General features: G+C 55.1%; 3 protein-coding genes across 4 annotated transcripts; 2 read left to right on the top strand and 1 right to left on the bottom strand.

The window, feature by feature from the left end:
- Nucleotides 1–642: 642 nt before the first annotated feature.
- On the top strand, nucleotides 643–8557 carry ESAM (endothelial cell adhesion molecule). Its single transcript, XM_067751418.1, has 7 exons — nucleotides 643–860; nucleotides 4267–4463; nucleotides 5521–5722; nucleotides 5900–6055; nucleotides 7340–7462; nucleotides 7747–7873; nucleotides 8093–8557. The coding sequence occupies exons 1-7, from the start codon at nucleotides 791–793 to the stop codon at nucleotides 8406–8408; spliced, it is 1191 nt and encodes a 396-aa protein (XP_067607519.1). The 5' UTR covers nucleotides 643–790; the 3' UTR covers nucleotides 8409–8557.
- An 80-nt stretch (nucleotides 8558–8637) lies between these two features.
- Nucleotides 8638–14876, top strand: VSIG2 (V-set and immunoglobulin domain containing 2). 2 transcript variants are annotated; one of them, XM_067751416.1, is made up of 7 exons: nucleotides 8638–10113; nucleotides 10490–10653; nucleotides 11238–11445; nucleotides 12226–12384; nucleotides 13355–13474; nucleotides 13586–13730; nucleotides 14689–14876. In XM_067751416.1, exons 1-7 carry the CDS (start codon nucleotides 9705–9707, stop codon nucleotides 14819–14821), a joined length of 1338 nt encoding a protein of 445 aa, XP_067607517.1. In that variant the 5' UTR covers nucleotides 8638–9704; the 3' UTR covers nucleotides 14822–14876. The 2 variants fall into 2 exon arrangements, with proteins under 2 accessions (XP_067607517.1, XP_067607518.1); XM_067751417.1 differs by lacking the exon at nucleotides 13586–13730.
- Nucleotides 14877–15143: 267 nt separating this feature from the next.
- On the bottom strand, nucleotides 15144–22405 carry NRGN (neurogranin). Its single transcript, XM_067751419.1, has 4 exons — nucleotides 22232–22405; nucleotides 16577–16803; nucleotides 16339–16356; nucleotides 15144–15932 (listed from the first exon to the last, which is right to left on the bottom strand). Exons 1-2 carry the CDS (start codon nucleotides 22244–22246, stop codon nucleotides 16582–16584), a joined length of 237 nt encoding a protein of 78 aa, XP_067607520.1. The 5' UTR covers nucleotides 22247–22405; the 3' UTR covers nucleotides 15144–15932; nucleotides 16339–16356; nucleotides 16577–16581.
- Between the last annotated feature and the right edge of the window lie 4467 nt (nucleotides 22406–26872).

Genomic DNA, 26872 nt, shown 5'->3' with positions numbered 1-26872 from the left:
GCGGCACGTGCGGGCGTGGGCGTGGCCGCCTCCCTTCCTGAGCCTCTCTCCCTGCCCGCTCCCGAGGCCCAACCCGCACCTGGCCCTGGGAAATTGGTAGTTTCGGGCAGCAGAACCGGGCCCGCGCGGCCGGCACTCTGGACCTTTCCTGCCGCCTCAAGCCCCACACTGCGGAGCCCCAGTGGCCCCGGAAAAACGCGGCTCCCCTCCTCCCCGCTTAGGCTGAGAACGCGTTACCCCCAAGCTCGGAGCCGGTTGGTCGGGCGGGAGCCCCGGCCGCTTAGGGTGTCGGGTACGGGTGGCCCCTGGACGTCGGATAATCCCCAAACCTCCCTTCCTTCCTGGCCCTCCTTCCTACCCCACTTAGCGGAGGGGGAAGGCTATGGCGTAGTCTGAGAGTTAGCGCTCTTCTCTTCTGCCCTTGCCCCCGGCCGGCTGTGAGGGCGCCACGACTCACCCGACCCCACCCTGCGTCCTGACTCGGTGGAGGCCGCGGGAGCCGGCCGTCGGAGCCGGCCGTCGGAGCGCGAGGAGCGTCCCCCTGCGGCGGGTCACCCTCGAGCCCCGCCCGCGAGGACGGCGACCTCTCCGCCCCCTCGAATGCCCCGCCCCCAGTCCCCATCGGTCCCCACCCCACCACCGGCACACGAACGCAGACTCTGGCCAGAGCCGCCCTTGGTGTCAGTGGCCCGGCTCCCGCCTCTGCTCCGGCTGTCGTGCGGCCCCAGCACCTGTCGCTTGGTGTGTCCCGGAGCCGGTGACCCTGACTCCGTCGGGGCCAGGGAAGGCCATGGTTTCCCTGCCCGGGTCCCCTGCGACCAGCTTGCTGCGGGTTTTGTTCCTGGGGCTGACTGCTCTCGGTGAGTGAAACCCTGGACCTGGAGGGGATATGAGATGGGAGAGATGGGGTGAGTCCGACCCTGAGGGAGGTGGTTTTGGGCACTGATGAGGAACTGGGTGGGACAGGACTCCCGTCTCTGACTCTTTCCCTCCCCGCCCTTATACTTCCCCCCACTTGTGTCCCTGCTGCGTTGGGGAACAGCTCCCACTTCGGGTGCGGTGTGTTTGTGGTCGGCGAGAGGGTTAGGGCACTGCCTGGGGTGAGTTGTTGGAACCATTCCTCACCCCCACTCCCCACCTCCACCCAGCAGAGCCGGATGAGCTGAGCTGCTGGATGAGACACTGGCTAAAGAGCTTAAGGACTTAACTCCAGCCCCCCTCCTGACCCCCACCCTACCACAAACTGATGTGCAAGAGCCCCTGGGGAATTCCCTGGTTCCCGGGCTTGACACACGCACTTCACCTCAATTCCCCAGCCCAGATCCTCCCACTTGCCCCCTCCTCCTGCTTCCTGGCCTGGGAATCAAGGGAGGTGCCCCCAAAGCACGACCGTGAGGTCATTTGGGACACAGGAAATGGAGGAGGGCTTTGAATGCCTAGAGGAGCAGAATTGTGACCCCCCCCCAAGAGGTCCACCACCCCCATTGGCTCCCAGAGCCAAAAGGACAAAGGAAATAGAGAAGAGGGCCTTTGAGTCAGAGAGGAAGGGCCCCTCCTTGGAGCAAGTGCTTGAGGAGTGTTTGAAGGGCTCCAGGAGCGCCCAGGACCTGGGGTGGCCCAGTGCAATATCTGGGAGCAAAGGACCACAGGAACTGAGCTCATTATAAGCTGTTTCACATGCTGCCTCCCAGGCTTTCTTGCCATCTTTCTTCAAGGATCTGGAATGAGGGTGAAGGGTGGGTTTGTCCAGGTCAGCTTTAACTCCTCATTTCTCTCAGGTTGGAAGTCGCCAGGGCAAGTAAGACTTGGAAAAATGTAGAGTGAAATTCAACCACACTGATGGGGCCCACCTAACTTTTACCCGTGTCTCCTTTAGCCCAGTCTGTGCTGCAAGGGTGTTGGGGCATGAAGTATTAGGGTCCCCAGAAAAAGTGGGGCTCAAGACCAGACCACCAGCCCCTTGGTGGGGCTGCTCCAGGATCCCTTAACTTCTCAGGCCCTCTGTCCCAGCTTCAACATCAACACCTCTTTCCCTTCTGCATTCTACCCCCAACTTCCCCATCCCCCTTCCTGCTGGGGATCTCTGAAGAAAGGGAGAAGAATTCAAGTTAGCAGCTAGGGTGTCTCAGGCAGCTCTCCGGCAACCCGTCCTCTTTCTATCCTAACTCTGAGCCCCAGATTTCATACTGAAGACCCAGGCTTCAGCATCCCTACCTGGCCGCCCCCGGGGGGCCACTGAGGGTTAAATGGCCCTCGGGATGGTCAGCACTTTGGGTGGCACAGGCTCTATTGGGCTCTGCCCGACAGGGTTCTCCGCCGAGGCCCTTCTGCTCCCTTGCTCCTCGGTGGCTCAGCGATGCTGCCCCTGGGGCGTGAGAAGCCCGCGGGGGGAGTTTCTCAGAGAAAGAGGGAGACTAAAAATAGTAGCCCTGGGGAGCAGGCCCATTTTCCTTCTCCTGCGCTCTAGCCTGCCCCACGCTCTGGTCTGGCGTGGGCCAGAAGGGTCCCTTTCCTGGGCGGCTCCCATCTCCTTCACTCAGACCCAACCACCCCCTTTGCCTCTCCCTGTGGCTCCTGGGAGCAGAAAGGGCCGAAGAGTTGAGGGGCTTCTGCTCCAGCGGACGCCCCGGACCAGGGCAGCGAAGCCTGGGGCCCTCTCCAGCTCCTAGCTGGCCTTTGCCCAGACCCCAATGTGTCCGCATTACTATTGATTTACCACCCCTCTACCTTTGGCAAAGTGACCTCGTAAATGCAGGACCTGAGGGAGGTCGCGGGGGGCCCAGGGAGGAGGCGGCTCATCCCTCTCCCGGGACCGCGGCCGCTTTCTGGCGGGAACTGTGTCTGGCCGCTGGGGGTGAGCGGCAGAAAGGCTGGGCCAGAGCCTGCACCACCCGTAGGCCTCTCCGCGTCCCAGCCGGCGGGCTGGTCCTGAGCGGGTGTCAGGCTCCTTGAGGCAGAGGTTGTTTTTGCCTGCAGAGCCTCCGGTCCAGCGGCGCCCTCCTCATTGTCTTCTGGCTTATCACCGGGCACAAGTTTCCTGCTTGGCCCACAGGGACCTGCCAGGAAATGGGGAGGGGGGGGCTAAGAAGGCCAAGGAATCGGACTGGGGGTTCTGTAAAGACACGCAGCCAGGAAGCCATGGGGGCGGTGTGCATCCTGGCCGGATCCACTCCTGGGCCCTTAGAGGCCTTCAGCCGGCCTCTAGCAGGGTGGAGAGCCGGACCCGGGTGCGGCCGCTGTCCGAGCGGTGGCCCCCTGATCACCACGTGGAGGTGGCATCTCAGACTCCAGGGCAGAGTGTTGAGGCCGAGGACTCAGGGCCTCAGTGAGAGCAGGGCTTAGGAACTAGGGCGGCCAACATCCTCAGGCCTGGCCACGGACAAGCCCAAGCTTATTCCCCCAAAGGGCTTTTGACTGGCTGCTCCGTTGCCTCTCCAGAGGGCAATAAGTGAGTGTTCCTGGGCGCCATGATGCAAGCTTTGATTCGACAGCCCCCTCCTTGAAACCAACACCCCAGGCCACCTCCTGAAGGTCAGTCACAGGCAGAAGCAAGCTCTGTACTTGATTGCTTTGTACTTGATTGTCAGGGGACCTTCATTCTCCTCTAGCTCTGCCAGGATTCCCTGCGACCCGCCCAGATCCCCTGGGCCCCAAAAGGGCCCTTGGGAACTTTCCTGGGGAAGCCCACGTGTGGGAACCTAGCGGGAGGCCGGGGAGCACGGGCAGTCACTGGGCCGGGTTAGGCGCTGGGCCACTCCAGATTCCCTGGCTCGGAGTAGTTCAGAAGGAGCCGCGGAGTTAATCGGTAACCGATTAACCGTCCCACCCCCCCCCCTCCGCACATCTGTTTGAGAACGCAGGGGATGGGAACGCTCTTGATCCCGACCGGCGCCTTTCCGCCCAGGAAAATTGGGGGAGCAAGTGGCCTACGTAGAGGGTAGATAAAAAGTATTAACTCTTCCCTTCCTCTTGGATGTCTTTCCCTTCTCGCTGGAAATCTCCCCTCCTCCTCTTGGTGCGCGGAAATCTGCGCCTCTGGGTACAAATAAATGCGTAGACACAGGATTCTATCCCTGCTGCAAGCCAGCGGGCTGAGGCTGGGGAGAAGAAGCGCTGATGAAATTGACAATGGGATCCCAGGCCAGCGGGCCCTGGGCAGTCTTCGAGGCCTACGGTGGCGGGACCCCGCGAGGTTCGTCCTCTCCTGCCGCCGCGCTGAGCTGGGTCCTTGGGCTCCGCGCTCACCCTCCTCGCTCTCATCCCCAGCGCCCCCCTCGCGGGCCCAAGTGGAGCTGCACGTGCCCGCCGGCCTCACCAAGTTGCGGGCGGTAGAGGGAGAGGAAGTGGTGCTCCCGGCGTGGTACACCCTGCAAGGGGACCAAGCTTCGACCAAGCCCAAGCCTTGGGAGGTGCCCACCGTGATATGGTTCTTACTGGAAGGGAAGAATATGAATATGAGCCAGGTGAGGGAAATCGTCTCGGCCGGAGGCTCGCTACGCCGGAGGTGGGGCGGGGCCGGGGGCGGGGTGGGGAGCAGGGAAGAGCGGGCAACGGTGGGAGGGGTGGCCAGGGGATGGCTGACTCGAAGGAGTGTCAGGGAAAAGCAAGGTCCACCTCACCGGTTCAATTTTTGTTTTGATATTGGAGGCTTCCCCAAAGAATTCTCCTTTTCCCAGGTTTCCCTAGAACTCGAGCACACCAAACACTGACAAGTGGAGAAGGATTTTACTTTGCCGGGCAAGGGGGAAAGTGAGGATTGAGGGTATAGGAAACAGGAAGGGTTAGAGCATGTATCACACAACTTTTAAAAGTTGAGCATCTTCCTGCTTTCACATTATCTGTGCTTTGGACATTGTCACAGGCCGCTTCTCTTTCCAAATGATTATCTGTCCCGCGGCTCCCATATAACCTCCTTGAGAGGCAAGGGTACATGTCCTCCTACAATCTCTCACCTATCTTCCTTCCTGACATCAGACGAAGACTCAGAGGCAAATTTACCCAGAAGCCAAGGAAACGTCATTTTCAGAGCTGCTTATTTGCCAGACTCCTTGCAAGGTCCTAGAAAGTGTGTTCAGGAGGTCATTTGATAAGTAGGGGGTATGTATGAAAGAAACTTAGATTGCAGGGGTAGGGCATGGGCTTATACACTGAGGGGGGGGGATCTTCAAGAAAAATTAAAAGGATATTTTTTCTCTTGGCTCTACCCCTGCAGTCTAAGTTTCTTTCATACATTACCCCCTATTTACATTATCCCTCAACCATTTTACCACTTTCTAAACACCCCAAGTGGGAGATGAAGAGACAGCGCCCAGGGGAACAGGACCTGTTCTGGTGCAGAGCACCCAGGTTGGTGAGACAGTAGCTAGAGAGACAGGGGTGAATGGAGAACTGGTAGAGGTTAGAGGGGGTGGTGCAGGTGAGGGGCATTTGAAGACCCCCAGTTTGGGGGAGGGGGACTAGCTGAGCCCTGGGCACAGAGCAGACAAGTAATAATGGGGAGGTGTGACGCCCGCCCACCAGGTGTTGGCGCACATCAGTGGGGTCACATCAAGCAAACCTGGAGCATCCCTGGTCTACCCCATGCCCTCCCGGAATGTGTCACTGCGGCTGCAGGACCTCCAGGAGAAAGACTCCGGACCCTACCTCTGTTCCGTGAACTTGCAAGATAGTCAAGGCACTGTTCGAGGTCACAGCAGCAAGACTTTAGAACTCAATGTGCTGGGTAAGTGAGAGGCACCCGTGGGAGGTCGGGCAGGTCTCTCCCCCAAGCGACTGTGAAGGTTGGGGGAGGGGCAAACAGAGTGACGGGGGTCCGTGTGTGGGACGGGGGTCCGTGTGACGGGGGAGGGGAGCCGCTGGCCCCCGGATGTGAGTTTTTAACCTGTCTCTCCTCCCCCAGTTCCTCCAGCTCCTCCATCCTGCCGCCTCCGGGGCGTGCCCCACGTGGGGACCAACGTGACCTTGAGCTGCCAGTCCCCAAGGAGTAAGCCCGCTGCCCAATACCAGTGGGTGCGGTCGCCCCCATCCTCCCAGGTCTTCTTTGCACCTGTTTTAGGTGAGGGAACTTCCGGAGACACTGAGAGTGCGGCTGGGGTAGAGGAAAGATGACGTGCCAGAGGGGCCGGGGTGCCAAGGGAGTCAATGCTGAAAAGCACTGGCGGGGGTGGGGGGGGGCGGGGGAGGGGCTGGAGAAAGAGGCCCTGCCAGGTGTGGCACGTGCTGCAGACAGGTTACTCAAGAGGCGCTGGGGCTAGAAGATCTGCATTCACCAGGTGTGTGACTTTGTGACTCTGTTTCCTCATCTGTAAAATGGGGATATCAATAGCCCTGATTTGAACACACCAGCTATAAAAAACATTTGGGGGCAATTGGAACTTTTTTTTTCAATTTGACTGAGATAATCGATGGAACAATTTTAAAATGGAGTACTAGATGCTCTTGGAGAATTAGTCTTTTTTTTTTTTTTTTTTTTTGGAGAATTAGTCTTAATTTATCAGGTGTGGTAATGGTCTTGTGGCTATGTAGGATACTGTCCTTCCTTATTTTTGGAGTTTCATGCTGAAGTATTTACTTTAAAATGTCTCAGAAGAAAGAGAAATGAAAGAAGTATAGCAAAATGTTAGCAACTGTTGAATCTAGGTTGTGGGTATATGGATTTTTATTTCGTCCCTCTTTCTACTTTTCATTTGACCATTTTTATAATAAAAGTTTTAAAATTATTTTTACATAGAGCTTATCTCATAGGTTTGTTGTGAAACTTTTCTAAGTTAGTACATGTAAAGAACTTAAGTCTCTGGGGCAGAGTAAGCAGCCAATAAACTTTAACTGTTAAAATCATTAGATTACTTCATATATTCCTTTCAACACAATCAAGTAGGTCGTATTACCCCCATTTTACAGATGAAGAAATTGGGACCCAGAGATAGCAGGTCACTTTCTTAAAGTCAATTGACCAGTCTTCCCAAGGAGAAGACTGGTCAATTCTGGATCCTAGGTTTTCTAATTCCTCACTCAATGTCCTTTCTCTCTCACTCTCCGCCATTCAGAAATAAAAGTAAAAATTGGATTTTGGTTTTTCTGGGCATCACTTCCTCTTTAGCCTCCTTTCAGATATCACTTGGGGACACTGAGTGGTGGAAATGGAGAGGGGTATTGAGCCAGCAGTTAGGCAACTGGGAGCAGAACCCAGCACACTGGCTGTCACACCTCTCCCTTCCCTCAGGGAACGGATAGCCAGGGAGTCTGTCCCAGGGAGTCAAAGAGGACATTCCAGAGGAGGCGCAGGATGTTTTTTATGGGAAAGAGGATCCCTGGACTGACGGCTAAATTGTGTCCACAGATGCCATCCATGGGTCTTTAAACCTCAAAAACCTTTCTACTTCCATGTCTGGAGTGTATATCTGCAAGGCCCACAATGAGGTGGGCAGTGCCCAGTGCAATGTGACCCTGAAAGTGAGCACAGGTCAGTGAGGGGTAAGTGTGGTTAAGGAGAAGATTGGTCAATGGGGGGGTGGGGTGGGTTTGCAAGAGAGGGGAGGAGGCCTTTCATTATAACAGGACAAGGAGCTTGTCTTGGTCAAATGTTCATGCAGGTACTTGGTCAGTGACCACTTTCTTCTTGACAGTCACCTTCTTCTTAACAAAGAGAGAAAATGTGTATGGTGGTGGTAGGGCAGTGGGGCAGTGGGGTTGGAAAGGGCCAGGGAATAAGCTGAGAGTCCCCCTCTGACGGCAAGGTTTTTCCAGGGCCTGAGGCTACGGTGGTTGCTGGAGCTGTTGTGGGCACCGTGGTTGGATTGGGGCTCCTGGTTGGGCTGGTCTTGTTGTACCAACGCCGGGGCAAGGCCCTAGAGGAGCCGGCCAACGATATCAAGTAAGTGTCCCCGGTCTGTGCCAAGATGAGGGCTCTCCTTGGGAATTCAGGCAGCTCTCATCTAACGGATGAGGTTGGGCGGTGGCTGAACCATCCTTCCTGTGGGCAGATTTTAAGGAGAATTGAAGAAGAGGGGAGGCGAGAGTAAGACAAAGCACGTGGGAACTCTCCCCTTTCCCCCTTCTGGCGTCTGACCTCTTATCCTTCTTTGATGACTAGGGAGGACGCCATCGCTCCCAGGACCCTGCCCTGGCCCAAGGGCTCAGACACAATCTCCAAGAATGGGACCCTCTCCTCTGTTACCTCGGCACGAGCCCTTCGGCCACCCCAAGGCCCTCCCAGGCCTGGCGCATTGAGCCCCACACCCAGCCTCTCCAGTCAGGTCCTGCCCTCACCAAGGCTTCCCAGAACAGATGGGGCCCGCCCTCAGCCAATATCCCCCAGCGCTGGGGGGGTCTCTTCCTCTGCTCTGAGCCGCATGGGTGCTGTCCCTGTGATGGTTCCCGCCCGGAGTCAGGCTGGGTCTCTGGTGTGATGGCCCAGCCACTCGCTGGCTGGGCGTCCGGCTTCTCCTTCCTACAGGGGTCACCCCTAGCACAGAGGCCTGAGCCTTGGGAGGGTGGCCGCCTTCCAGACCTCTGGTCCTCTGCCCCCACCTTTCTTTACTATGGGCAAACTGAGTCTCAGTTAAGACCCAAACTTCGAGGAGGTAGAAGAAGAGGACGTGGACCTAGGATTAGGAAGGCCTCCGCCCTGGGCTCTCTGTAAGACTGCAGTGGGATGCTGCTGAGATTGCTACCTCTGCCTCTCACCCTCATCCCCCAGGGCCTGGTAGGGACTGCCAGTCAACCAGTCCTCCAGGCCCCCTTGGTCTGTACCCCGTCCCACCTAACCTCATCCTTCACTCCCCCTCCAGCTCCCAGCGTTAATATAACCTGTCCTGCTGGTTTGGTTGGGTTTTGTTGGGGCAGGGGATAAGGAAGATATTTTTTATACTAACTTGAAATGCATGGTTCTGTTTGGATTTTGCAAACTTCAATAAAGATACATTGTGTTTGCGTGGAAAGTGAGAGTCAAATCACCTTTTCAAGCTTGGAATTCCCAGGAGAAGCTGAGTCTCAGGATGATGCAAAAAGGACCCTGCCCAGGCAGTGGACCCAGAAGGGCTTCTCCGCACAGCCTCCAGCTTGGCTTGCTGGCTCGGGATAGCTCTTCTAGAGTCTTTAAAAGGGTCGTTTGCTGTCAGGCAGTGGTGGAGAGGCACAAAGAGCTTGGGGCTGGGAGACCCTCACTCACTCTGAGCAGCAAGGGGATAAAACTGGTGACTCTCTGCGGGCGCTTCAGCGCTCACAGCCCAGGTGTGTGTGCGCTTATCTCCTGTTTCCTCCTCAAGAGCAGAGGAGAAGAACCTGGCTTCTGCTCCTCTCCCAGACCACTGAATCCTTACCTGTCTTTTTGCCCGTCCAGCAGTGACCCCCCTCATACTGGGGGGGAGCCAGGCACAGGATGTGGTGGCGGTGTGTCCACCCCAGTCCTGCCACACCTTTTCCTACCAAGGGTAGGGGCTCCTCCAGACCTCAGTTTCTCTGCCCGTGAAATGGGGTGGCTCTGGGAGGGGGGAGGGCTTGCAGTTTCCACGGAGACTCCTGCCTCAGCAAGTGGTGATAAAGGTGCCAAAGAAGGGATCTCAGAGGAGTAACTGGAAGAGGGGCTGAGGGGCTCAGAAGGAGCAAGACTCTGAAGAGGGTGGTAGGGCCCCGGCCTGGGGCTCGAGCTCACAGTGTGAGACCCCAAAGTGGTGACGTCATTTGCCAGCTCCCAGGTTATCAGAATGCCTCCCTCTTCCTCCTGCGTCACTCTTTCCCTACAGAGCACCAGTTCTGATCTCTCTCCTGTCCTGAAGTACCCACCCCCGGCCCAGCCCTTTCCCCAGAGCCTGACTGCTTCAGAAATTGGGGGGAGGGGGACAAAAGAAGGAAGTAGGGCTAGAATGATTCCTGTACTGAGGCCTGGAGGAGGGAGGAGCACTTCCTTACCTGAGGGCCAGGCCTCTCCCCTTGTTTGCTCTGAGATAGCCAGTCTCGCTGGGGCCCGGCACCAGGAGGCTGCCGTGTGGGCACTCGCTACCTTCTCCCAGAGCCAGACGCCCAGACGGACCAAGAGCCGGCAGGACGCGGCCATGGCCTGGCTCCAGGGGCCCTTCCTCTGCGGAGCCCTGCTGGGCTGGGTCTGCTTGAGTGGTAAGGAGGGGGCCAGCGAACGGCGGTGGGAGGGGGCGGGGCCAGAGCCCGGGAGAAGACGTCGAAGGCCGCTGGGAGGGTGGAGGACAGAGGAGGCCGCTGGGCCAGCAGACAAGTTGGGCCTCTCGGGAGGGTGTAACCACCACCCGACTTTTGTTTTCCTTTCCCCGACAAGCACACCCTCAGACCGGGCCCAGTCTTGGCCCTTTCAGGTCCTTCCACCCGAAGAGCCGGTGGTGTGTGGGCTCCTCCCTCCTGGAAACCTCAGGCTTCAAGAAGGGAGGGATGGAGCGGAGGGAGTTGAGCCCCAGGGGAAGAAGGGCACCCCGGCCGCGTCACCTGAGCGCTTCTCCCGCCGGCCTTTCGGCCACTGCAGCCCCCGGGCTGGCCGTGGAGGTGAAGGTGCCCACCGAGCCCCTGAGCGCGCCGGTGGGCAAGACCGCCGAGCTGACGTGCAGCTACAGCACGTCGGTGGGAGACAACTTCGCCCTGGAGTGGAGCTTCGTGCAGCCTGGGAGGCCCGTCTCCTCGTCCCAACCCGTGAGCTGAGGGCACCCGCGCGGAATGGGGGGGCCCTCCTGCCTTTGGCGGGCTTGGCCAAGAGAGGCAGGAACAGGGGACCCACCCAGCGATGAGGGCGAGGGGGTCGGAGAGGGCGCATTTGTGGATCAGTATGCTTGGATGAAAAAGATCTTTCTAGATCTTCTTAGGAACGCAGTCTCCGTGAGGCTATATCACACATACAGCCCTGTGTATCCAGCCGCCTCCCCGAGTTCCTCCATGCAACCCCTGTACGTTAGTGCCGCTCCAGTGTCAGTTCAGAAACCCACCAAGGCTAAGCGGTTGTGATTAAAAGCAGGATAAAAATGCTGCCCCCTCCGGGAATATTTGCTTCCCCTCCCCCCAGATTGAGAGCATGCTTAGCGGAAAGCAATGACTCTAGTTCATTCAGCACCTGGGAAGGGATGGTATTTGGCGACAGATAGACCTCCCTGGTTCTGGCTGCAGAGTATCAGCTTCCCTGGCGGCCTTAGGGAGGGGCTTCTAATACCCGCATTGAAGAAAGACTACAGAGTTGACGCCAGGTGGCAAAAAGCACATATGTGTCTTCTGCTTCTCCCCAGATCCTGTACTTCACCAACGGCCAGCTGTATCCAACTGGTTCTAAGGCAGAGAGGGCCAGCCTGCTTCAGAACCCCCCCACAGGAGGAGTGGCCACCCTGAAACTGACTGATGTCCACCCCTCGGACACTGGAACCTACCTCTGTCACGTTAACAACCCGCCCGATTTCTACAGCAATGGGTTGGGGTTAATCAACCTCACTGTGCTGGGTGAGGCAGGCTGGGGACCCACCAGCCACCCACATAACCCGAAAGATTGCACTGGCCCTGCTCAATCCTCCCCTATCCTGATTTCCAGCCCAAGGGCACAACTGCACTGGGGACCCCGAAGGAAAATGCCTCCTTCCCAAAGTCCTCCAATCCTACCCCTGCTCCACCCTCCACAAAGAACGCCTCCTCCCTCAGTCGCTCCCACAGATAGGGATCTGAGTCATGCCCCCAACAGCTCCATCTTTGGGGGAACCTCCCATTTGTAGCTAGGTTTCTGTCCCTCTCTAGGTCAGTAGCAGAGAGGGGGAGTGCCCATCAAAGGAAAAAGGGCCCCTGTCACTAAGCACTAACTTTGTGTTCAGATCACCCATCTCACCCCAAACTAGAGCCTGCTTGGAGATGAGCAAACAGAAGAAACTATTAAAGGGGCTGGAGATGTTTAGATGGAAGAGAGAAGACTTAGGAGGTGGTGTATGACAGCAGCATTCAAATATCTGAAGGGCTGTCCTGGGGAGGAGAGTTTTTTTCATTTCTCTTTGTGGGCCCAGAGGGCAGGTATTGAGACCAACTGGGATATTACTAACACAGATTTTGGTTCAACATGAAGAAGAATTTTCTTAACAATCAGAATTTCCAATAGTGGAAATCATTTCCCTGGGATGCAGTGGTACGTGAATAGAGGTGGACCGCTACGTGGTAGGAGGTATTGAAGCAGGAAACCTAGCACTTCATGGGGGTGGGCTTAGAAGATGGCTAAGGTACTTCCTGTGATTTTTGCAGTGCCTCCCAATAGCCCCTCGTGCAGTCAGAGTGGTCAAACCTCCGTGGGGGGCTCTACTGCATTGAGATGCAGCTCTTCCGAGGGAGCCCCCAGGCCAGTGTACAACTGGATCCGCCTTGGATCTTCTCCTACACCACCTCCCGGCAGCATGGTACAAGGTAAGGGCCCACACCACCTTCTTCAAGGAAGAAGGGACTCAGAACCTGGGCAAATCTGACCTCTAAACTCCACACGCCCACAGTACGAGTTCCAAGCTTGCAGGTATGAGACACACTGCTATACCTTTCCCCTGCTTCTTCCCTGGCTTCTGTTATTGTTCCCTCCTGTCTTCCTGTACAGTCTGTGGCTGCGTGGTCCCCGGAGCATTACTCAAGCTAAATGTACTTCTGATATCCTGGAAGAGAGTGGAAGGCAGGGGCATTCTATGATTCCCACTTGCCTATTTTGGGGGTCGGGATTCCTTTTAGATTTCTTGAGGGTCATGAATCATTTCCAAACTTCCTAGAGAGGAAGCCGAGGAAGAGTAGCATGGACTGGCTTGAATCATTTAGCCAGTTTCTTCAAGGAACCATGTGACTGTCTAAGAGCCTTGGCTTCCCAGCCTCCTCATGCTGGCTCCAGTGCCCTGGTTCTCCTCCCAGCCCCAGCAAGTCCCTTTATCAATCCAGAGAGCCCCCAGATCACCTCCCAATGTGTGCTCTTCCTTCTAAAGGGAAGGTAAGAAGCAGCTTAGAAGAGCATTTGGGTCAGCTGAGAGCCACCCAGAGGGCACAGTTTCCAGCAATCAAGCCCTTTTCCCCCAACCAAGAACCTGACATCAGCCAGTAGACACCCCACCCCGATTCCACTGTGGTTTCTGAACGCTTCATGTGTGTGCTGTCTCCCCCTTCCCTGAAAAGGCAGCTGTGTAGTGTGGGAAGAGCACAGAAGTTGCAGTGGTTTTGACACTTCCTCTCTGGGTCGCCTTGGACAATTACTTTCCTTCTCTGAGCCAGTTTCCCCACTAATAGAATGAGGTTAGTCCCTTCCTGACAGGATTATTGTAAGATGAAATGAAATATGCTTTTGTCATAGTATAGCTCACTGTGAGTTGAATGAATGATGGAACACTTCCTCTTTACCCTCTAGATGAGGTGTCCGGCCGGCTCATTCTCACCAATCTCTCCCTGGCTTCCTCGGGCACCTACCGCTGTGTGGCCACCAACCAGATGGGCAGCGCATCCTGTGAGCTGACCCTCTCTGTGACTGGTAGGGGATGCTGGGCAAAGGCTGGGCTGGCAGGCCTGGGTTGGGGGTCTGCATGAAGCTATCTGAGGCACCAAGGAAGGTCTGCAGCTCTGAGGATCCTGTGTCTCCTAGAGCCTTCCAAAGGCCGAGTGGCCGGGGCTGTGATCGGGGTGCTGCTGGGCGTGCTCTTCCTGTCAGTTGCTGTGTTCTGCCTGATACGGTTCCAGAAAGACAGGAGGAAGATGCCCAAGGAGACATACAGGGGTAGTGACCTACGGTGAGCAGGAGGGCTGAGGGCCGGTGCCGAGTGGGAAGAAAGGGCTTGGGTTAAGAGTTGGTGACTTCAGGGCTTCCCTGGTGGCGCAGTGGTTGAGAGTCCACCCGCCGATGCAGGGGACGCGGGTTCGTGCCCCAGTCCGGGAAGATCCCACATGTCGCTGAGCGGCTGGGCCCGTGAGCCATGGCCGCTGAGCCTGCGTGTCCGGAGCCTGTGCTCCGCAACGGGAGAGGCCACAGCAGTGAGAGGCCCGCGTATCGCAAAAAACAAAACAAAACAAAAAAGAGTTGGTGATTTCAGCCCTCAAACTCTGACACCTTTGTGGGGGGGCGGTCAGGGCACGGGGTGCTGCTCAGCCCTGGGCTTCTGTGGTAGGAGTGGCAGTACAGCCCGTGTAGTTGAGCGTGTGAGCGAAGTGTGCGGGGTGGAGGGCTTGGTTCATGAGCTGCCCTCACCTCCTCACACTTAGAAGAATTTTTACTTTTCACTATTTAAGGCCTTTTATACACATCGACAGGATGTGGAGGCCAGTTGTCTGTCCTGAGCACTCAGCTGAGTTTAGTCCTTGTGTGGGGGTTAGTAAGGAAAGGAGGGGCAAAAGCCGCCTGTCATCAACTTCAGCTGTCAGTCATGGGGTCCAGAATAGGGATCAGAGCAATATTTCTCCAAGTGTGGTCCTCAGATTACTCGAACAGAAGTCACCGGGAGCTTGTTAAACATGCAGATTCAAGCCACTTCCTATTCCTCCTGAAGCAGAATCTGTGTGTGTGTGTGTGTGTGTGTGTGTGTGTGTGTGTGTGTGTGTGTGTGTTGGGGTGATGGGGCCTGAAATCTTCATTTCACCAAAGTTCCACCATGATTCCTATGCAGAGTGAAAATTAGAAGTCCCTGGGTTAGAGGATGATGGTGCTCTGAGGGAGGCTTCCAGCCTTCACTAAGAATTGCCTATGTTTATCAGGGAGGATGCCACCGCACCTGGGATTTCTGAGCAAACTTCTGTGAGGGCCGATTCTAACAGTGGGCTCCTGGAGAGGCCCTCGTCTGCCAGCACTGTGACGACCACCAAGTCTAAGCTCCCTATGCTTGTCTGATTTCTCTCCCGATCCCTGAGGGGGGAATATCAAGAAGTAAAGCCTTTGGGTACCATATTGTCTCCTTCTTTCTGCCGGTATAGCAAATTCCTCTAGGCGGCCCAGAGGGTGTTACCGGTAAGGGAAGGAGCGGGCTTGAAGTCCCAGAAGGGATGCTGTAGGCGGGAAGTCTGGTTGGTTCCGAAGGTACGTTCTAACCTAGGTTCCTCTCCTCCCTTCCCCCTCTCCACCTCTACTTTTTGGTTCGGTCAAAGGAGATTGTTCAAAATTTCGAACGGTGGCCTTGTGCACCCAAACTCCCTCCCCCCCGGCACCCTCTGAACACTTGGACATTCCTCTTTATTGTTCACATTCCAACCCAGCACGGTCACATGCACACACGGAGATAAAAACCCTCCCGGCCACAGCCCCAGGAGCCCGTGGGGGCGGGGCCAGCAGGAGCAGGGGCGGGGCCGCGGAAGACTCCTCCTACCGAGCCTCCCCCACACTCGGCCTTTGCAGAAACAAGCAGAGAGCTGGAGAGGCGGCTCTCGGGGTGCGCTGGGGAGAGGGGAGGGCAGATTACAGGCAGGTGTGGGGTTGGGGTGTGAAATGGGGACTTCCGATCACAGCAAGGGGTATCCGACACCATAAAAACCCTCCTCCCCTATCCAAAGTTCTGGGACTAAGCTGGGACGTGAACAGCGCAGAGAGGCACGGCGCCCCCTTTAGCTGCGCAGAGATCGAAAGGACTTTTTTTTGGAGTGTTTTTGGGCAACGGTTAGGGCGCCCTCCGCAGAGCGCGAAGGGAAGCGCACCGAGGCTGCGGAGGCAGAGCAGCATGCTGGGTGCGGGGAGAGGTGGGCGAGAAGCTAAAGAAGGAAGATTTGGGAGCGCGGAGATTGGGGTTAGGGTCGAAGGGAGGGCAAATGGGGACCATACTAGACTGGAGAACTAACTAAAAGGGCACGGCCTTGGTGAGTCCTCGACGGAGTCTGCCTCGGTGAGGGAGTCTCTGAGGACGCAGAGAGGGCTCCTGAAGCTGGCAGGTTGGTGGGAAGGAGAGGATCACAAACACGGCAGGGAAGTCTCGTCACTGCGAAGGGGACGTGGCATCCATCTCTCTTCGGAACTGAGGAGAGAGAAGGTCTGAGCACCTGCCCTCTCCCAGTACTTCCTCTCCCCTCTCCTTCCTGAACCAGGAACCAGGGCGGGGAGCACCAGGGTGCCCCGGTCACCCGGAACTGCCCACCCGGAGTCACTGAGCTGAAATGAGCCCGCGGCCGGTACGTGTGAGACGCTGGGTGTTTATGGCCCCCGGCCGGGCTGGTCAAACGCGGTTGACTGGGTATCTGTGTCGGTCCAGGTGCGTCCCCGTCGCAGTCTCAGGCGTCTCCAAGTGTCAGAAAGCCTGCAGGCGCAGGTGCATTTTCCCTGGCTGGGAGGAGGTGAGGGCGGGCGGAGGGAAGGGCTGGGGATTTGGTCCTTTCCTCCCACTCAGGGGTCCCACCCCGCTGCTTCGGAGTCGTATTCATTACCTTCGAAAATGCTCAGTTCTTTGGTCCGGGGCGGGGCAGCAGGCCGGGTGGAGAGAGAGAAACAGGTGAGCGCTCCAACCCGCGGCGTCCTCAGCCTCCTCCCACCCCCCGCACGTCTCAGATTTCTAGGTCCCCATCCTTCCACACCCCTCTCCACCCCCCAGCCGCCCTTAGTCTTCCTTGCTCCTTCGGAGGAGGGGGTCCGGGGTCGGGAAGGAGAGCCTGTGGCCCGCCTCACCTGGCCTAGTCTCCGCTGGGGCCGCCGCCCGCGCCTCCCCGGGCGCCCCCAGCTCCGCCAGGACCCCCGGGGCCCGGGCCCTTCCGGCCGCGCTCTCCGCTCTTTATCTTCTTCCGCGCCATGTGGCCCCGGAAACTCGCCTGGATTTTGGCAGCGGCCGCGTTGGCACCCGGATCGTCCAGCGGGATGTCTAGAATGTCGTCGTCCGGCTTGGAGCAGGCGCTCTCCTGGGGGGTGGGGGGGGCGTCCTTGTGGGGTGACCGGGCCGAGGCCCCCCGAGGGTGGGGTAGGAGGAGAGTGTTGGGGGATTGAGACGAGGGCGACGCGGGAGTGGAAAGTGCAGAGAAGGGCTAAGGCAGGTGTGTGTGTGTGTGTGTGTGTGTGTGTGTGTGTGTGTGTGTGTGTGTGTGTGTGTGTGTGTGTGTGTGTGTGTGTGTGTGTGTGTGTGTGTGTGTGTGTGTGTGTGTGTGTGTGTGTGTGTGTGTGTGTCTTCTGGGCAGCGGCAGGCAAAAAGGAAGGTTCAGGGTCAGGTGGACACAGTTGTGTTCCCAACTCAGGAAAGAGAAGTGCACGGTAGATGGGATACAAGACAGCCGGGTAGCCCTGAGTGAGCGAAGGCCCCTTGCCAGCAGCCGAGTTAGGGGAGCTGCCCAGCTGACCGGAGGGTGGGTTTGGAGGAGCACAGTAAACCACAGCAGGGACTCCTGGATGTGGCTGCCTTTCCCCCGTCCTCACAGGGTGCCTCCAGCTCAGAAGGGTCCCTTCTGAGTCCAGGATTCCCTGGGAGAGGGTTCAGAAGAATCAGCAGGCCAGTCCCTTCCCTAAGTAGAATCACACCAGAGCTCAAAGCTGGAGTTAGGGTGAGGATGGGGCTTACCCCTCAGCGACGCAGCCTCCCTCCACCCAGGGCTAGAGGCCAGAGACTGTTTTCCCATTGCCTCTCCATTTTGCACTGCTCCTCAGGATGTACTCAAACAGAAGAGAGGAGATGGTCTGGAAGAAGCTACAGAGAAAAGGCTTCACTCCAAAAAAGGACAAAAGGAAAAAAGCAGGAGCAAGAAGCCCTTTCCATGATGTGCTCAAGAGAAAGAAAAGAATTATGACAATAGCTACCATTTAAGCCCTGCCCTGGTTCCCGGCACAGCATCACGGAGTTTTACAGATGTTATTTTATTTAGTCTTGGCAACAACTCTATGACGTACCTTTTATTGTTATCCCAGTTTACCCCTGATAAAACTGATTAGAGTGTGGAAACCATACCTGAGGTCATACAGGTATTTATCAGTGGACCAAAGAGTCAATCCTTTGTATGTCAGAGTCCAGAGTATATTTTTAACCCCTACGCTGCAGGTAAGCAAAGGCATTCAAGAAAAGGAACCAAGCTCCACCACTTGCTAACTGAGTGGTCTTGGGCAATTTTTCTAAGCTTTTCCTAACTCATTTCCTTCATCTGCAATCAGATAATAATATCTACCTCTGGGCTGTGGGGAAGAATAAACAATGTGATATGCAGAAAGCTTCTGGCATGATCTAGTTGGTCGATTAATGGTAGCTATTATGATTCCTTTAAATGATAGTGAGTTGATGTGAAAGAGCTGTTTTTGTAGGCTAAAGTGGTCATATAAAAACAATTTCATAGGGATCAACCTAAAAATAATGAGACCCACCCACAGGCTCCAGGTTTCTGTTTCCCCAGCAGCCTGCCCTAGCTGAGAATGGAAAGGGTTAGGGAATTGATGGGACTGATTTCAGAGTCGAGGCTCTGGAACGGAGAGGGCCTCAGCGCCCCCGCCCCCAGCCTGCCTCTCGCTTAGCGTTACTCACAGTGATGACGTGGGGTAGGAAGCAGAAGGGTACTGTGGAGTTAGAAGGGCATTTCTTCTTTGAACTGATCCTCTGGCTTCTAGGAATTTGCTTTTTTTTTTTCGCCTGGGGACTTCCACTGCTTTCCCTGTACTTTGCTTCTCCGCAGAGGTCTCACGCAGTAGTAGTAATTTAGTTCTATTCCTTTCCCCTCGCTCTATCGCCCATCCGGTTCACAGAATTGGGATGGGTGTGCGTGGGGCCTCAGTGATCACTGCCCCAGCCCGGTCCTGTCCTAGGAGGCACAGATTTACATCCCAGATGCCCTAAGCCCAGGTTTACAAATGGCTTCCTCTCATATGGTTCCCAAGGCTGTCTTCATTTCCTGGGCTTCAGAGTTCCTCCGTTTGTGCTCAAGATGTCCACAATTGATTCAGCTTCGGTTAAGAGGAGTTATCAAGGGCCGGTGTGGTTGTGGCGGGGTCTGACACACTCTTTTTGTCTTTTCTGGGTCTAGTGCTCGCCCCTCGACATCTTATCCCCCACTTAGAAACAGAAACAACCCTTTTTGGATCCTTGATTCTCAGAGCTCAAGCCTTTCTTGGGATGTCTCAGGGAATAGGGATGCTTCTTCTCAAAAGAGGACGATGATCAAGAAAACATTCCTGAGCCCCTCTCCTGGGCCAGCAGCTGTAGAGGTTGAGCGGAGGAAGGGGTACCTTCCCCCAAACATGCTAAGGCCCACCTGCGGTCACCACCCAGCCCAGCTGGATCCAGAACAACAGACAGAGCCACCCTCAGCACGCTGCTCCTCCCCGGAATCAGCCCCCTCTCCCTCCAGCTGAATTCTCAGGGCAGAGCTGGAGGGACAGAAATAGAGGGACAGTAAAAGGAATCCGGGAAGGGTCATGGTGCCTGGGTTGGTGCCTTCCAAAGCCAAGATCTGATGGTGTATGCCTGAGAGCTCTGCATGAACTGGGGGGTTTGTAGGAGGGGGAGGGGGAGGGGGACAAAGGTGGGCAAAACACGAGCCATGGTTTCTGGTCCCAAATGGTCCCATCACTTCACCTCTGAGGGTCTCAATATCTTCAGCCACAACTAGAACTTGGCCTAGATGAATAGAGTCTCCTTCAGCTCCCAAATCCTAAAAGCTTTAAGAACGATCCCTGCCTACTGCTTGTTATATGCTGGGCCCTGTGTTAAGCGCTTTGCACACATTACCTCATTTAATTCCCATTTTACAGGTAAAGACACATCCTCAGAGACATTTTGTAACTTACCCAAGGTCACAGAGCTGACAAATAGTGATGGGATTCAGAAACCTGTGCTGTTAACCACTACCTCAGGGCAGGTAATTATTTCTATGAGTTCAGCTGGACCAAGTCAACTAGACCAAGCAAAAAATGGGTCCAAAAAAATGTTTCTTTGCCTTTTTATATTAAGTGACTTCAGGAAAGTCAGATATAAAGTCAGACTATGTAAATGGCAACTGATACATCTGAATCAACAGCTCTTGCTCTTATAAAAAAAAAAAGCGGATCTGTTTTCTTCTTCTCATTTCTGTTTGCGCCTCCTTACAAAGGAGAAAGAAGAAAATAAAGCAGGACACCAGGCTGGATGGTCAGCAAGGACAGCCCCAGAATGGAAGGTGAAGAGGGACCGGTCCCCACCCCCCAAATGTGCTCTGCTCTCTATGCATGTCCCAGCTGCTTCCCAGCGCTGAGCCCAGCCCTCCACAGAATGGGGTTGGGTAGGAAGATGCTCAGTGCCAGCCCTGCCCCTATGCTCTGCCCCGTTACCTCTTCTTGGCCACCACGCCACCCCTCCCCGCCCCCGCCACAGCCTGACAATGGTGTTGTCTCTTGCTCAGTTCTTTAGCCCTGCAGACCCAGGACAGGGCCTGAAAGGGGAAGGCTCCTGTGTAGAGAATGTGCTGGAGGAGGTGACCCAGGGTGCTGGGCCACTGGGATAATTGTGCATTTGCCTCTTCTGTGCTGTTTGGGTGGGCAGCTTCTCCTTTTTTTAGGGGACACTTATTCCAACCACGTCTACCAATCCCTCAGTATGGCCTTGTGGGCACCCAGGAGCATGGTCCAGGGCAGACCAGAGCCTACAGGCAGGGACACGACATCCTACTCTAATTAGTCCTGCAGGTACCACGGGAGACAATTTACATTTCTTCCCTGGCTTCTTGGAGTCTTTGCTCTCTCACCTCCTTCCACTGACCATGCTTCCTACCTTCCCTTCCCCATCATTCTTACCATCTTGGCAGTATTTCCTCTCCCTTACATGTGTATCCAGATCCCACCATCCATTTATTTTCTCTGTTTTGTAAAATACTGCTGGGGGTGAGGAGCCCAGGAACCTCCATTAAGAGCCCATTCTTCCTTTCACAACCAAAAACTGCTTCCTGGGGAATAACAAACAGAGGAGAAAGCCTGGAAGAAAATATGTTATTAGAGCTTTCTCCAGGGGGTGGGATTGTAGATGATTGATGTGTTTCTTTTTTATACTTTTCTTTAGTTTTTAAATTTTTTTGTTATGACCATATTACCTTTATAATGAGGAAATATAGTAAATGTTTATAGGAGAGGTTAAATTACAGCTATTGGAATCAGACAAGGCTAGTGTCCCACCTCCACACTTAGAAGCAGTGCCTCCTTGAGCAAATCATTTAATCTTTCTAAACATCAGTTTGCACATCTGTAATATGGGGAAAATATCTACTTCACAGGGTTGTTGTGATGATTAAACATAAAATGTTAGGTACATGGTAAGCATTCACAAACTGACAACTATTATTTGTATTAATAAGAGTTAAACATCATAACAACAACCACAACCACTTGTCCCTAAGTTCTTTCTGCCTCTTGGCACCCAGACATAGGGAAGTCTCACCTCTTCTAAACTGGTCTATTCTTTCCTTCCAAACCTCACTTTTTTCCCTTTTCTAAGCAGGCAAAGTGATAACCTCTTGTATCATTAGCTGGGTTGACCAAACGGCTGAGAATACAAGACTTTGGAGTAGGACTTTCTCCATATGTAGGGGCTAAAAAAAAATAAAATATCAAATAAATGAACAAATAAATTGTATACATGCATGATCACTGCACTCCTCGACTGTGCCAGCAGCCTGGTCCTGTACCAGGCGCTTTCATACCAGAGTACTTTAACAGCAACCCGCTCTGGCATTAGGTCTCCGTGTGGGCGCTGACAAATTGCAGACACTTCCTTCCCTCGCCAGCAGGGCTCTCTCGCGGTCACTTCACCCAGCCCCCTCCAGGGCTAGAAGGCATTGGAGGTCTGGCCAGTCCCTCCCCAGAACCACACGGACTAGGCTCTTTGCAACCCATCATCGCTACTAAGCTAACCAATAATAATTGACTATCTCACCGGCGCTGTACAGGGCGCGAGGGTCACGAGAGTCAACCTGTCAGCCCACCGACGGCGGTGGCAGTGGGATGGGGAATGGGGTGGGGGACGAAAGCCAGGGGAAAGGAGTCGCGGTAGCTTCGCTAGGAGACGGTTTCCAGCGTCACTCTGGGGGAAGTTCCTCTTCTCGTCTAACCTGCAGCTTCCCTGTTGCAGAGCCTTGCCGAGCTCCCAGACCAACCTAGCCTGCCTGGCGGATGCGCGCCCAGACGCCCCCACGAGTTGGGGGACATTCTTCCTAGGGCTTTCAAGTCAGGCGGGCGCCTTCCACCACCCACCACCCACGTCTCAGCAGGCACCCTTACTGCTGCTATGACTTCTGCATCCACTTCCATCCCTCACTCGCCCTCCAGGGGCTTCTCGGGTGCCCCTTCCCCCAGGCCAAGCTGAGTGCCCGTCCCCCAGACCCTCTAACTTACGGTGCAGCAGTCCATGCTGGTGTTGGGGGCCCTTGTCTGGGACGGAGGCTGGAGCAGGGTGTCGGTGCGGTGCCGGGTGGGGACTCGGGCAGTGGGGAGGCAGCCGACCGGGGCCAAACCAGCCGCTCAGCTCTCGGGTCCTCTCTCCCGCGCTCGGCCCTGCGGGAGAAAGTAACCTGAGCCCTGCGGTCGAGAAGCCAATCAGGAGAAGCCTTCGGCAGGGTGGGCGGGGAGATTGGAGGGGACCACGCCCCCTCCCGGCTCCCTCCGGCTCGCTCCCTCTCCTGCCCCAACCCCTCTGCCTACACACTTCCATCCATTCCTCCTACACACCCCATCCTCCCAAACTCACCGCCCCTGCTGCCGAGGCGGCAGACTGCCAGGCAGATGTATGCTGGCGCAGGCAGAAGGAGGACCCCGACATCCCGGGCACGAATACGCTCGCATCTGTGCACAGCATCCCTCCCACCCACATAGAGAAAAGCATGCACCTCTCACCCACCTCCCCACACTTCCACAACCTAGCTAGAGTCCCAAATATGGCTCCCTCCACCTTCCCTCCCCCTCAGTCCTCAAAGAAATGCCCCCTAAGACGTGCGGTTTAAAGGTATCGTCATCACTCTGCTGTGGAATGGAGAAGGTGGGCACACATAAACACAAAAGCTCACGCCTGTGCCCCACATGCCCATATATGATACTCCCCAGGCTCACTAAAACGTGCATTTCTTCAACATTCAGACACTACAGACACAGCCTGCAGAAATAACTACACAGACCTGGTACACACACTGAGCAGATACATGAAGATTCCCCGTTATGTGCACACACACGCACACATATCCACAGGTAATCACACTACCTGAACTGTCTGCATTACGTATCTATCCATCCATCCATCTAAATGCCCTGCACTAAACAGACAAAATCATACATGCACAACACCCCTTGTATGTATTTATATATGGATGTGGGCACTCTTCCTTCCCACTCACTGAACCACACTCTCCCTCACCTCTTAATCTACTGTTTCTGAATACGACAAAAGCTGACCACTCTCACCCTTGCTCCTGGGAGGAAAACAATACTCTCAACCCAGTGTAGGGAAATATCAGAAGTCATCAGTTCTTTAGGTCCACGATGGAGGAAGGATGTGGGCTTTGTCAGAGGCCTGGGAAGGGGAGATAGGGGAGGAGGCTCGTGGAGGAGCAGCCTGCCACTTTCGTGGTCGCCAGCCTCCCCAGACCAGTCAGGGTACGAGAGCTGACAGTGTGGCATGTTAGTGAAGAGAGTGGGCCACCTCTGAGAAAACTAGAAAGTCTTTCTCAGCTGAGGTCGCAGAGGAGGGAAGGAAGAAAGGAAGGCTGCCCTTCGGGCCTGTTGACTGAAGCAGAGGGAGGAGGGGGAAAATGCCCTGTGGCTCTGGTTGGGACAGGGGATCCTGCAACAGCACTGCTGTGAACCAACAGCCCCGCTGTGAACCAACAGCCCCTGGCCAGTCCTAGCATGGCTGTCACACGCTTCCTTCTTACCTGAATATTTGGGCCACGGGCTTTGCTTGCCAAAGGGAAGATGAGCGGAAGGGAAATTCCAGTGGCCACTCTGGCTGGGGACAGGGTTAGCCAGCTTGGGGCCCCAAGCTGAGCTGGATGCTGGCTGGGATTCCAGAGCTTGGGGTGTAGGGGTGTCTCTCCCAGCATGTTTGGGACCCACCCACCCTTGTAACTGAAAATCTGTTCCCCAATCTGTCTCTGGCACATCCTCCATCCCCCCCCCCCCCCCCCACCAAATGACAGGATGTCCTGGGAACTCGAGCCCTTGCCTAAATGATGCGCACATCTAGGGCATTGGTTTGTGCCAGCTCCCGTTGGATTTCAACTCCAGATTCCAGAGGAGAGAGGGAAGGAGGACACTGGGGGCAGACTGGATATCAGGCTTGGACTCCGTGCTTCTCTCTTCCCAAATTAGAGCTGAGGAATTCAGGATTTAGTGAGTTTGCAGTAAAGTCTCCCAAGTTGCTAGGCAACATCCCTCTGCAGACTGCGCTGCCTCTAGGCCCTTCTTCCTGCTGGTCAGAGCTGAAGAGGGGCTATCTATAAAATGTGCCCCCCCCAACAAACCCCCTCACAGGCAGCACAGCCCTTTCGTCTTCCTAAAAGACACCTTTGTGTGGGGTGAGGGTGTCTCTGAACACCAGTGAGCCCAAGGGAGAACAGGTACACGCGCTTATCAGTTCCATGGGCAAAACAACCATCTCAGCGACAGCCCACTTGAGGCGCCTACGCAGAACTGGCCGCAGTGCTTGTCCTGGGGGATGGGCAGGCCCCGAGGTGAGGAAAAGGGAGACAGACAGGAAGGCAGAGACTGGGATAGGAAGACAGACACCCACAGACTCAAATCTCCAGAGGATGGCCCCATTTAATGACACCTACACGCAGACACACACAAGGTCCACACATCCACAGAGACACATACTGTGGGCACCTTGCCACACACTCACATCCAAAGACACGCACGGAAGTGGACCCCTTCACCAGCACACATCAAGGGCATGCACTTCCCCTGGTAAGGGGTTCCTCATCTGGACTAAGTGGCCAGAGTTTGTCAGCAAGTCCGGCTGGGTGGAACTCTGAGCCTCTGATTCTCGAACCAATGAGAAGGAAAGGGGACAGGAGCAGTGTGGAATGCCGGGTCTGGCTGGTTTAAGGAGCAGGCTGCCTCACCCTGCGTCTCACCTGGGGCCAAGGTCAGCCTTTGGAGTGTTACCTCGTAATCTGCTGGGCTTGGGCCCTACAGTTATCCTCCTTGACTCTTGAAATCTCGAGATTTCAAAAACTCTCCTCTATCTTTGCCCCCCCTTCCCCCCCCCCCCCCCCCCCAGCTATTGAAGGAGAAGGACTGCAGGCCTGGATAGGAGAAGAACTCCGGAAGGGCCCGGTTAGAGAGGGAGCTGGGACGTGTGGGTGCAGGGTCTGGACCCAGCATGGAGCGTGGAGGAGGAGGGCACAGAATAGAAGGCAAGGCTGGCAGAGGAGGAGATGGTTCAAAAAAAGAGAGGATAAAAGATGGATTAGTGGGAAGCTTCTGGGGTCCGATACAGATCCTTCTTGGGACAGATGGAGGGGGATTTGGAGAGAGTTGGTCCTTGTGAGCAGAGAGAAAAGCCAAACCACATGGCAAGCTATTTGCCAATTCTTGCGGCTTCCCCTCCCGGGAGTGGGCACTTTCTGAACATAACATCCTGGCTCAAGCCCACAGAGGGACTCCATGATAAGACGAGGGTGGGAAGTAGGAGGCTGTGCCTTTGGTGGAGCTGATTTGGGGGCTTCTTAGGTCAGGATTTTACTCATTTGAGCGGAGGGGGTGAGGGTGGCAGGAAATTCAGTTTTCTCGGCAAATATTCCAGCTTTTGCTGTAGTAGTATTTTTAGCAACTTGGCTGGCAGAGGGGGAGCCCGGGTACAGCTTTAAAGGGGCCTCTGCTTGACGGGAGGCCTCCTCCCACCCTCACCCCACAGGTCATAAAGGAGAGGGGGAGAAAGCACGCGGCTCTAGGGGTGCGTTCCAATTTAAAAGTCAGGCTTGCTGGGCGCTGGACGACCCTTAAGTCATCTTCACCGATAGTCGATAGTCGTTATCTGTTATCATCGACATCGTTCTCACTAGCAGCTTTATCGAGAAGAGTAAATATTCCTCGGACTTCTGCTGTGTGCAAGGTACTGTCAGGGACACGATACAGAAGGCTTAACAGGACACACTTGGTGAGACGAGGGAAGGAACCAAGGCTTCTGAGTGAGTGCTGGGTGTTGTGTGTCGTACTAGCCACGTTATATATGTGATTTCATTTAATTCTTACAACAACTCTGCAAGTTGGGCATTATCTTTCCTGTTTTACAGGTGAGGAAGTGAAGGATTTTAGGGGCTGAAGAATTTACCCAAGGTTACACCGTCATGAAATGGAAGAGTCCGGATTAAAACTCAGAACAGCATAATAATGTTATCCTAAATCCGAAGAGTGATTTACAAGGTGCTTCCACATCCATGATTTAATTTGTTGCTTTTGAGAACTGTGTGAGGAGGTGTTAGTATTTTTAGCCGCATTTTCTGAGGAGGAAGTGAGGCCTAGAGAGGTTAATTAAGTGACTTGTGCCTTGTTGGAATTAGACCTCTAGTGAACTGCGGTACTAGGGCTAAAACGCAGGAGTTCTAGCTTTGAATTCTGTGTGTGTTCACCTCTTTGGCTCCCAGCACGTGCATTGGGCTCGAAGGAATGGGTTACAGTGGTTAGCAAATCACTCACAGTCTCTTGTCTCTTGCAGATAAAAGTATATATGTATGGGGCTTCCCTGGTGGCGCAGTAGTTGAGAGTCCGCCTGCTGATGCAGGGGACACAGGTTCGTGTCCCAGTCCAGGACGATCCCACATGCCGCGGAGCGGCTGGGCCCGTGAGCCAAGGGGGCTGAGCCTGCGCGTCCGGAGCCTGTGCTCCGCAACGGGAGAGGCCACAACAGTGAGAGGCCTGAGTACCACAAAAAAAAAAAAAAAGTATATATGTATGTATGTGTGTATATATCTATGTGCACATGTATCTTATGTATATATAGATATGGAAGTATATAAATATATACATATCTACATGTACATG

This window comes from Pseudorca crassidens, chromosome 9, assembly GCF_039906515.1.
Source record: "Pseudorca crassidens isolate mPseCra1 chromosome 9, mPseCra1.hap1, whole genome shotgun sequence".
NCBI classification, from domain to species: Eukaryota; Metazoa; Chordata; class Mammalia; order Artiodactyla; family Delphinidae; genus Pseudorca; species Pseudorca crassidens.
This window is presented reverse-complemented; position numbering and strand designations above follow the sequence as displayed.

Excerpts from the sequence above, each read along its gene's own strand:
- ESAM (XM_067751418.1), top strand. The coding sequence starts at position 791 with ATGGTTTCCCTGCCCGGGTCCCCTGCGACCAGCTTGCTGCGGGTTTTG. Across the intron at positions 861-4,266 it reads CCTGGGGCTGACTGCTCTCG|CGCCCCCCTCGCGGGCCCAA; the intron begins GTGAGTGAAACC and ends TCTCATCCCCAG. Across the intron at positions 5,723-5,899 it reads TTTAGAACTCAATGTGCTGG|TTCCTCCAGCTCCTCCATCC; the intron begins GTAAGTGAGAGG and ends CTCCTCCCCCAG.
- VSIG2 (XM_067751416.1), top strand. The coding sequence starts at position 9,705 with ATGCCTCCCTCTTCCTCCTGCGTCACTCTTTCCCTACAGAGCACCAGT. Across the intron at positions 12,385-13,354 it reads TCCCGGCAGCATGGTACAAG|ATGAGGTGTCCGGCCGGCTC; the intron begins GTAAGGGCCCAC and ends TTTACCCTCTAG. Across the intron at positions 13,475-13,585 it reads GCTGACCCTCTCTGTGACTG|AGCCTTCCAAAGGCCGAGTG; the intron begins GTAGGGGATGCT and ends TGTGTCTCCTAG.